General features: G+C 35.3%; 1 protein-coding gene across 1 annotated transcript in view; it reads left to right on the top strand.

Annotated features, from left to right (window-relative positions):
* LOC145675760 (uncharacterized) overlaps nucleotides 1–3,956 on the top strand; it is a 63,457-nt gene extending 59,501 nt beyond the window's left edge. Inside the window, exon 13 of the mRNA XM_081746416.1 lies at nucleotides 3,773–3,956. Coding sequence (XP_081602542.1) covers nucleotides 3,773–3,888 — 116 coding nt within the window. The 3' untranslated portion in view covers nucleotides 3,889–3,956. The remainder of the gene's footprint in view (nucleotides 1–3,772) is intronic.
* The last annotated feature ends 8,086 nt before the right edge of the window (nucleotides 3,957–12,042 follow it).

Here is a 12,042-nt window from a genome sequence, read left to right as displayed (position 1 = left end):
GAACAACCCTCTCTTTTACGAAGTACAGTGTTCTGGAACCTTCATATTAAGATCATCAAGATCGCTACATCACATATTATATAGTGCCAATTTTATTCCAATTAGATTATGTACAAGGCGTTAATGAACTATGCTGGCAAACTGTAAGTTGTGATTTCGTCACATCAAAATAAGAAAAAGGTTCATATGGACATAAGGAGAAAAGTGTATAATTTGAGAGTTAGGGTTCATGGTAAAGCTAAATTTCAAACGAGCTGTTTCGGATTCGATAAACCGTGAAGTGGAAGTCCATAGCAGCGTAAAGGAAGACATACATATGCAACTCAATATATTTCATCAATGTGCAAATGAGTGTCCAAGGGATTCTCTACAGGGTACAATTTCCAGATTATACTCTTAACAGAATTCTCATATATATTCTGATATATTCTAAATAAGGTGGGTTGAAAGTAGACAAAATGTAAGCCTTGACAACAGTGGACATCGAAAGCCTCGATGAGAAGTTGGAAATGTTAGGGGTCACTAGCATCACGGCCCCATATGCTCGGAATAACGCGTGGGATGATATTCTATTTGACGCTTATGCATCGTAAAAATGTGAAGTATATCGTGACAAAATACATTGGAGCACACGTTGTTTGAATACTATTAAACTTGAAGCTGACATTGTAACTTGCACTCTCTAACACTTGCAACTTTCCGCCGAAGCATTCCGTGTCCACTGTTGTCAAAGCTTAGCTCTTGCCTACTTTAAATCCTCCTTGAAATCAGAAGATATTTGAAAATTCTATTGAGGGCAAGCGTGGGAATTATATACCTTATAAGAAATTCTTTGAACACCCAGTACGAATTGAAGAAATACGCATTTTGAATTGCGTATTTTTTTGTTTCCTTTAACTCTGATATGGACTACCACTTCACCATTTCTCGAATGCGAAATAGCGTGTGCTGAAATCGAGCTTTTTTTTTTACGACTTTGAATAGCCCTACCTCTGAAACTACAAACATTTCTCTACAGGTCGATATAAGATTTCTAAATTTTATTTTGATGTGACGAATCTCCTTTCTCAATTTGTCGGTATAGTTCATTAAACTAACTAACTAACTAACTCTATGGCCTATGGAACCCGGAGGTTCAGTGCCGCGTTCACAAAAGCTCTCCACTGACTTTTATCCTTAGCTAATTGCATCCAGTTTCTACTTTGTGTTCCTATCTCTGCGAGATCCATCTTAATATTGTCCTCCCATCTGCGCCTAGGCCTTCCTAATGGTCGTTTTCCTATAGGTCTACCAGTCAAGACTTTGAAAGCGTTTCTACTTTCTTCCATTCTAGCTACATGACCTGCCCACCTAAGCCTCCTAGACTTGACGACCCTAACAATGTTGGGTAAACCGTGTAAACTATGTAGTTCCTCGTTATGAAGCTTCCGCCATTCCCCATTCTCGTTCCTCTTGGGTCCGAATATTCTTCTCAGGATCCTGTTCTCAAATACTTTCAGTCTTTGTTCTTCCCTCAGAGTAAGCGACCATGTTTCACAACCATACAGAACAACAGGCATGATTATCGTTTTATATATTTTAAGCTTCAAATTCCTCGACAGAATTCGCGACGACAAGAGATTTTGAACCGAATAGTAACACGAATTTCCTGCTTTTAGTCGACATTTAATTTCTTCGTGAATATGATTTTCGTCTGTCAATATTGATCCTAAATATTTGAATAGTTCATTAATACTCTGTATATTGGTGTTCTTAAGTGCGTTACTACCATAGTATTTTCTTCATCGACAATCATTCTTCATCCATTTCTTAAACATATTCTTCTTTATGATAAATCACGGATTCCTCATTTCATTGAGGGCGGAAGGGGGGAATCTAAGGCTGTATGAGGGTGGCCACATTCATCAACTATATCTTCAGAATTTTGGCAGGGATTCTAGAACTTTGGGAGGTAATATTTTTCTTCCTAACAGGTTTTCATAAAACACTGCTTTTAATTGATTGAAAATATTGGTCAAGAAGTTTCATTCCTTCTGGCTGGACTCATTCTGTACAGGGTACAATTCCCAGATATACTCTTAACAGAATTCTCAGATATAACAGTGGGCATCGAAAGTTTTGATGAGAAGTTGGAAGTGTAAGGATCGCTAGTACCACGGCACCATGTGCTCGGAATAACGCGTGGGATGATATTTTATTTGACGCTTATCCATGGTAAAAATGTGAAGTATATCGTGACAAAATACATTGGAGCACATGTTGTTTGAATACTATTAAACGTGGAGCTGACATTGTAACTTGCCACCAAGAGCATTCCGTGGAGAGTGTGCGTGCCTTTAGTGTACATCTTGGATTTGATTAAAAATGGGAAAGCATTGAAATTTAAATACATTACGCAGGCTCGGATTCCATCTTAACTTCTAGGCCCACGTCATATATAGCATTGCTGCTGCAAGGAACGCCAAACCCCAATCGAAGAAGAGTAAGTCTCATTTCGAGCGGTGCAATCAGCAAAGTCTATAGCCTACAGTTAGAGATGAAAGAACCATATTGTAAGACGATTGAAGCAAGTTAGTTTTGAGGACAAAAAACTTTTGCAATACCTACTTAAAGGACATTTCGCTGTTATATGTTCCAGCTTACTTTAAACTAACAATGTTTTCATAAGGATGAGGCAGGCCATAAGATTACTACTCACTTCAGTGGTACAGAAGGTTATATAATACTTTTGTCTAAAACAACGTTGCCAGATTGGGCACAAAAACATCAAATAACTTTAAAAAATATATTTTGTGCACGAAATGGAAGTTTATTATTTCTGGCGCTGATAAATATTGAAGCTTAAAATTATATTACTTAGCCACTAGTAGTTTTAAATTCGCAAATTTCCTTCATAAATAGCGAGATATATTAGCGTGAATGTTTATTATTAGTACCAGTGCTTTTCCCGCATTCGAACATCTCTTATCATAAGATCAGCATTGCCAAGCAGTGCCGAGTCTGCTCAGAGGAAAGACAGATGACTGTTCTTACTCACCAGATTTTGTTGGTATTGTGGCATCCACCCAGCGTCGTGAGTACGATTGGGGAGCTACGTAAAAAGAAAGAAGTAGGGAACTCCGGTTTAGAAAGCTAACGTTACCATCCAAGGGAGACCATATTTTGACCATATATCATCCCGAAAGCATTAATGCCACAAAGTGGCATGTAGGCTGTGGTTCCATGAGGCCAGAACTTCTCAAATTAATTTAGTTTTAGTCTGTTATTACTATTACTATGGCGCACAAATTGAGACGTTTCCTGTTTATTATTACGAGATTATATACATGTATTAATCGGCGAAGTACCGTAGTATGTCGCCTATACTCCGGTGGAAGCAGAAGATTTGCAGCTGCAATGGAGTCCCTCTTATCGATGATAAAAATAAATGATCCACAGTTACAGCTTCCGTTTTATTATAACAGGAGTGCTGTTATATGCTCAAGCAATATATATATATATATATATATATATATATATATATATATATATATGTGTGTGTGTGTGTGTGTGTGTGTGTGTGTGTGTAAGTAGTTCAATAATGTGCACATACCTAATTCAAAGGTTTCATGTGGTAACTAGGTTAGAATTAAGTCTTTCTTTGAATTGCATTGATTGAATGATTTTCTTAAAAGAGAATCACGTCAGGTTTAGCTGTTAGTGGCGAATGAGACTAGAAAAATAAGTTCCTAAAACAATATTATTAATAATGAAAATTTTCTATTTTACTTAGAGAGAACTCCATTCTACAAACATCTGCGAGGTGGAGTCCATTTTGTGGATCAACTACCCCTTTCACCAACAGGGAAAATTGCAAGGGCTGTGCTCAAAGAGTGGGTCCAACAATGATATTGTAATCTCGAATGTAATTAGAAAGTACAGCAAATCAATAAAACAGTACAAACAATATTGTGATTGGTCTATCTTTTGTTTACCTCTACCAATTATAGCTCTTTTAAGTGGTTAAGTAAGAACACTAATCCACATGCGATTCTCCATTACAAAAATGGTGAATTGTTATGTGTTCCATCATTGCCTAAGTCCACTAGTCGGCTAAGTCTATTGATCAGATTCGTAGCTAAGAGATTCCTTAACTGAAACTCAGATATTTGATTAGCTATGAATAGGTTCTGAAAATGAGCAGTAAAGAAATTCTTAAAATTTATTTTAAGATAAGGATTTTTTAAAGTTACAACCTGAGAAGAGAGACGATGATGTACTATTCTCTGTTTCACATAAGCTGATAGGAAAAAGAAGAAGTTTTTTCCCCCACCACGCTCAAGTACAGGTGAATGTTGGTGTTCCGTCTTCCACCATCAGCCCCCGCACACGGAGGTATAGAGTGTATCTAAATATGTCTAGGCCTAAATAATAAATTACAACTTTCATAATAACACTGCGTATTTTAAAACACTTAATTACATTTACCTGCATTAGTGAGTAAGTAGCACATGTGTCATTTTAATGGAAATTTTATTGAACAGTTGTATTGTTTATTTTCCTTCTTTTTTGGCAGTCGGGGTTATGACATAATGTTCGAATGGCGTGTTGCCACGTTTTGCCTAATCCTCGTTTTGCCTAACCAATTATCTGACACTTTTATGACAGATAAATGATAAGATTTCAGTCCGCCATTTTAGGCGAAAAAAGGATCCTCGTTTGGCCTAATCTTTACGCCTAAAATGGCGGACAATAAAAAAAATCACTGAAATTCAAGTAGAGGGAAATTACAAAAGAAAATTCCCTAGAAAGAAATGCAAATTTTTTAATCAATATTGATATATTAACCTGTGGTCAATATTTTCTAGCAGTTAGGATTAGCAAAACTCCTTTATGTATTTACCATGTCCGTATATATAATGTGTGTGTGTGTGTGTATCTGTATGAGAGACAGAGAGTCCGCCCGGTAACCAAGTAAAACACAACTTAGTATTTCAGTCATCTAACATTCTAAATGAATGCAATACGACATAGCATCCAAATAAGAAACTAACTAACTCTATTGCTTATGGAACTCGGAGGTTCAGTGCCGCATTCACAAAAGCTCTCCACAGACCTCTATCCTTAGCCAACTGGATCCAGTTTCTACTTTGTATTCCTATCTCTGAGAGATCCATCTTAATATTGTCCTCCCATCTGCGCCTAGGCCTTCCTAATGCTCGTTTTCCGATTGGTCTTCCAGTCAAGACTTTGAAAGAATTTCTATTTTCTTCCATCCTAGCTACAAGACCTGCCCACCTAAGCCTCCTAGTCTTGATAACCCTAACAATGTTTGGTAAACCATATAAATTATGTAGTTCCTCGTCATGAAGTTTCCACCATTCCCCATTTCCGTTCCTTTTTTGTCCGAATTTCGTCTCAGGATCTTGTTCTCAAATATTTTCAGTCTATGTTCTCTCAGAGTAAGCGACCATGTTTTGCAACCATATAGAACAACAGGTATGATTGTCGTTTTATATATTTTAAGCTTCAAATTCCTCGACAGAATTGCGACAACAAGAGATTTTGAACTGAATAATAACACGAATTCCCTGCTTTTAATCGACATTTAATTTCTTCGTGAACATGATTTTCTTCTGTTAATATTGATCCTAGATATTTGAAATTATCCACTTTATCAAAAGTATTATTTAATATTTTAAGTCATCCATAATTTGCCGTATTACGGTTCCGACTCACTTCCATGTATTTAGTTTGTCATCCCCTATTAAATTTACATCATCAGCATATGCCATAACCTGGTGAATACCGTTCAACTCTAGGCCCTGGTTGCTATCTTTGATTTTCCTTATAGCGTATTCCAGAACAAAGTTGAATAATAATGGCGACAACGCATCTCCTTGTTTCAGGCCAGTTTCGACGTGGTAGCTCGTGGACAAAACTTTTCCTACCCGGACTTCACCTTGGGATTCATTTAAACATGCATCCAAATAAGAAAATAAATAATAGTATCATCAGTAATTGATAACATTGATTTTAAAACTTAATATTATTTTAAATAACAATTTGTACAATAAATACTGTATATATAACAAATCTTTTTCATAGATCCTAAGAAAGTAATTAAGATTTAAACACAAGTAGAAGGATTATTTATAGGAAAGTAAAAGGACAGTTACTTGAACACATGATAGACACACCTGAAAGATGTAAACAAATACTTGCTTCTGATTGGCCAAAACTGGAAATTGTAAATAAATCCTTATCTGTGATTGTGCGAATGCCTATCTACGATATTTGAAGGGAATGTCTAGGAATACTTATATATATTTTTTGTTTATTCAATTTTATTTCCTTAACAGATTTTCAATAGCTTTTTGCTAATGGCCAGTAGAGCGATTTGTCCAAATCAATCATTTCAATCACAGTTGTCCATTTTCATGAGTTAATTTAGATATCTCTTGTCAAATCTAGCTCGAAATGTTTACAAATTTCATATTAATTAAAACAATATAGAATCACAATAGGATCTCTTATAATGGACTGACAGTTTTAAAAAAGCATTGAAATTGGAATGAAATACTCTGAAAAACCAGAAAAACTACAATAATATAACTTCTGCATCCACATTAGTACGTAACAGAAATATAAAATCCACATATTCGTAATACTCATGCAAACTACATTTCCTTTAAAATGCCTATTAGCAGTACCATTTGACAATATCAGATATTTGGAAACTAACTGCAAACTAAAACACACATCTTTAAACGAAATTAATAATAGGGAATAAAGTATGTGTAACTTGTTTTTCTCTCATCTGAAATATAGCCATTGCAAATGCTCGTACTACAAATTAGTTTTGTGGAAATACAATATTTCTCAGTTCTTCATATAGTAGGGAATAATCTTTCGAAATTTACCTCCAGTCTTACTTCCGCGAATTTTTGAATAGTCCGCCATTTTAGGCAAAACGAGGATTAGGCCAAACGAGGATACTTATTTCGCCTAAAATGGCAGACAAAAATCTTATCATTCATCTGCCATAAAAATGTCAGATAATTGGTTAGGCGAAACGAGGATTAGGCCAAACGATGCAAGATCTTCGAATGGCAAGGGATGTCATGGTTGGTAATTGAATTGGTATTAATGCTTTGATACATTAATTTCGTAATATAAAATCGGAAACCAAGTACAATATGTATGGGTAAATTATCAGTGCGTTCAGATAATTACAATAGAACCTGAAATAATAATAATAATAATAATAATAATAATAATAATAATAATAATAATAATAATAATAATAATAATAATAATAATAAAACACTTCTTGTTTCTTCTCTTATATACATGTGTTCTTACATTAAAAAGAACCAGAAGAAAAATAACCATATGTATACACACTGATAATAGTGAATAAATGCGTCTCGCCCCGGGCGCCTCAACTCAGGCAAATGCCCTGGTTTCTATTGATTATTTTTCAACGAAATCATTTTCCTACGTTTTTCTCTTCGTACGTACACCTGATGTGATGGTGGCTAAGTATCTTTTTTGTTTGTTTGTTTGTTGTTTATTAATATGCGGCGATAAATTTACGGTAAAGCTTCATACATACAAGATTCATCAACATTGAAGTCTTCTGCGCTTATTAAGAGGGAAAATTTGGTATGGTGGACTTAGAAAAACAATTCCAGATTTATTGAAGCCTGACACGAAGTAGTAACTACAGATGCTACGTAATTTGAACAGACCCATGTCTGAGTCTGTCGTTTCAAGCAAAATTATAATATTGGAGCTTAACCATCATAGTGAATTTGACGCCCCTAAAATCCCCTAAAATTTTTCGCCTTGTGCGGTTGCAATCCTCGCCCAGCCCTTTTATGGGCCTTGAGTCTAGTCAATTGATAATAGAGGAAATTGACTTTTGAATTGTTACTTGACTATTTTAATAAAAACGGAGTTGTCAATAGTGCTGACGGCCTTTGTGGGGGAGGGAGAGTAACAGAAGTTTGGAAATGAAATTAAATCTTTGAGTTTTACGTATCGCAGTTATGCCGGGTAGGCTAAAGGAGACTGTGATGACAAGAATGAATGAAACAATGGAAAGAAAAAAGTAGGAGGAAACAGGAGAACTCCTAGAAAATCTGCGAAAACAGTGCTTTTCCACCACAAAGCCCACTAAGCACGAGCTGGGATCGAACCAGGGCCTTATGCCCCAAAGGTGAACGCTCTACCACGGAGCCACCACGGCCCCAACAAAAGTTTTTAGTTCTCACAGAACTCTTGTCTGGAGGTCAATGCAATTAATGGGTGCTATACATACTTGAATTTCATTATTTTCAACAATCTATGGAGAGTTGTGTGAGAAAAGCAGGGCAGTTCATCATCGGTATTTATAGCTATCAGAATTTTATTTAACGTTGGCAATTCATTACGGGAAAAGACCAGATGTACCTTTGATCGAATTGCCGATTTCGTGAAGTCGTCATAGTTTTCCGAGAGGGGAAATACTTGTACGCGTATTTTTGGGACTTCTTAGTTTATTTTCATTAAATTTAGCCTCCCGCCTACTTCTATAAACAGTTGCCTTTCCTACACTTGTCTGTTTCCCAGTCATGTCGGCGAATTCTTCAACAAATAAATTAAAGTGTTGTTCTCTTGAAGCATGGAAGATATTCAACGTGCAACGCTTCTCACCACTTCGTAACGCTTTCCCGGGCTCATGTATTATCGTAGAACTACTGCAAGCATCATGAATTATCGCTTCACAAAGCACTAAATACGCAATTATTTGCAATTTAATATGCACTAAAATTTGTTTCAGATAATATAAACTATACAAAATATAATGGATACAAAATACAATTTAATATGCACTAATTTCGCACGACACTATATATAATAGTTACCACACACGCTAAATTCATACAATATTTGCACAGGGCGATAGTCTGCGCACTCGATACTCAGACAGCCAGAAGATCACCTTCCTTGAAATTGTAAATAAAGACAGAATGTCGACAGGATTGGTTTGCTTTCTCTCCCGATTCTTAAGTGAAACAATGATGGAAATTAATTTTATAACGAATTAGTTCTTATTTCTAGAAATGCAATTTAATAAATAGGACTAAAGCCTAAACTTTAATACATAAATAGTAAAAAATACTTTTCTTAAAGACAAAAAATTAAAAACAGTAATTGTTTGTTATTCGGGGTTGACAGGTAAAAACAGCAGTGCTTTCTCACCATCAGGTGCGAGCGAATTGACGTACGAATTTAGTGTGTACACGATTCTGTTTATTAGAAAAGCTTCCCTCCCTGTGAAGGTCAACGGTTTGCTTTCCCCTCCGTACTGGAGAGTGGTGGGAGGAAGGGGAGTTTCCTATCAGGTTGCCTGGAATAGATAATAAGAAAGTATGAACGAAAGCCGTGCTCAAGTTATCTCTTACCAGTCTTAATGTTTTGGGAACAGGTCAGCCATTTGTCTTGCATCGGGAGGTTCGTTTCGTTGCTCAATAAAAATACTTCTTAAAATTACCACATGAATGTTAAGACAGTAAACCAGAAGAGTATGTTGCTCTGGAAATTGATATCCAAGGCCTACATAGCAAGAAAGTGTGCTAAAATCATACACTCGTAGGTAAAGTGTAAGAATGTTTTAAATAGATCATGCTCAGCGTATCTTCGAAACTTGCAGGTGCTAGCTTTAAAAACTACTTGATACGTATCGATCTAAATATTCAATTTCTTGTCGTATTTGTTTGTGGATAGTATTCAGACTTAAAGTAGGGCTCAAACTTATACGTTAGTTAAACTCGCCTTTGTTGGTGGAAGTACTATTCTAATGCACTTTTCTTTTGCTCATACACACATACATTACATGGAACAGCTTAAATTACTTGGCGCCATCATAAGCAATTCTTCAAAAATTAAAATTGATTCACTAATTGTCTTCTAATACCTTCTTCTAATACCTAGATTCTTGTTTTCTCGGCACCAACTGGGTACAGATTTATAAGATACCCACAACTTTATATACCATATACCATAAATAATAAGACTACACATTTATTTGTAGTATGAGAATGTCAACCTTTGTAGCTCAGAAAATTACGTTAAGAATTAGAGATTCATAGCTGATAAACAAAATAGTAAACAATAGCCAGGATTTTGAGCAATAAACATTTAGAGTAAAAGGTCCTGAAGTTAGAATCTGGATTGCTTTACGAAAAGACATACAATACTTTTGTAGTAAGCAGAATGTGATGTGAAGAGGGTGAAAGGGATAAAAAAAGAAGAGATTGCGATATAATAAAGCATCTACACAATACCTGGTAGTAATCTAGAATGGTAATTTATCGATGATCCTCTCGGCGAAGCGACGTCTATTTGATGGAACATTAGACAAATGTTATGGTCAGTCAAATGTCTTTTCACGGTATTCATATTGTGGAGGCAATTAATCCAAGAAAACTTAAGACAAACAGAATACGAATCTTCTCACATAAGAAATGCAAGATTCTCTCTCTTATATACTCGATTCATAACATGAGAACGCATTGTCTCTTAACACAGATAAAGCCTATGCGCCGAAAAACAATGCCAGGCAGAATGATCTTCATTACATAATAATAATGGTGATACTCCTCCTCAAGGGGGACTTGTTCTGCAGTTTCAATAATGGATGCAGGCCAATAAATTACCTGTTCATTGTAAAGATAGCAAACTGATGAAACAGGTAATCGTGTATAATACATCAGAAGAAGGTATTATTAGGAATGCGGGATAAAGGATAACAAGCTTGTTATCTCTTGGTTCCCTCAAATTAAGAAATACAAAGAAAAGATTGAGTTAACACAACAACAACATTTCTTCTATACCTGAAAATGAAAATGAACTACAAAATCTGTCCTGAAAGCAATGTCAGTGAATTTTTTGTGACGCGACTGTACGTCGGATCGCGGTTGTAACGCCCCCTTCCACCTAGCCTCGCCTAATCGAATCAACATGGAGAGTTTTAAAAAAAACAAACAAAAATTAAACAAACTGTCAATATGAACTCAGATCACAAAGCCTGGCAGAGAGGGCTTGGGAGAGGAGAATCGAGCAGTTTCGCGTAATCAACTTTGCTAGTATTAGCTGGAATTGCAGATCCAATATTTCTATTTTGGAAAAGGAAACACACTAAACATAAACTTAATGAACATGTACAACTGTGTTTCAATTTTAAAGATAACAACTTTATTGCCAATGAAAGGTGGTGTATATGCACTAAATCGTTTGAATAGCGCATATACACTCGTATGAAATGTGCAATATACAACTATCCTAATAGTAATTATCTGTCGAATAATTTGACTAAATCTCAGAAATTTCAATTATAACTTTACTAGTTGATTCTTATCTTCTTTAAATTCAATTTCAATTATACTTCAAACAGTATCTACAATCAATAATTACTAATTCTCATCAAAACTTGACTTTAACAGTTAAGAATCTCCTGTCGACTTTTACGACCATCAACTACTCATTGATAATTTCCTTCAAACATGAAAAATATTTCTGAATATAATTCTAACAATAGTTTCAAATCTTAATTAGTTAATTCATCCAAATAATAGTAGTCAAATTTATTTCTGAATCAAAATCTTTACTTTCAAGCTAATGACAACTTTCGAGAAAAAATAAATTTATATTTTTCTTTCGAGAAAATAATATCTAAAATACGCTCTCCTTTTGACATAGGGCTAAACAGCTGAAAAAGAAATACTTAATTTGATCGAAATATCGGATCCGCAGGTGGTTTAAATCTTATTTCCACGATTAAGGTCAAAATAGAAAGAATAATCGCCACAATTTCTGGGAGGAAAAATAACTACTATTGGAAGGCAAAGGTTCGCGAGTTTTAAACCCTTTGGAAACAAACTACTAACGACCTCACAATCCACACTTTTAACAAACACAATTACTATAGTAAATATAATAGTATTAACTCACCAAGTATCGGAAAACTCAATGGTTTACCTACTTTCTTCTTTCCTCTCGTTTGGTATTTGGCCT

This window comes from Thermobia domestica, chromosome 18 (assembly GCF_964235325.1).
Source record: "Thermobia domestica chromosome 18, izTheDome1.hap1.1, whole genome shotgun sequence".
In the NCBI taxonomy this organism is placed as follows: Eukaryota; Metazoa; Arthropoda; class Insecta; order Zygentoma; family Lepismatidae; genus Thermobia; species Thermobia domestica.
Note: the sequence above shows the minus strand (reverse complement) of the source record. Positions and strands in the feature narration are given on the sequence as shown.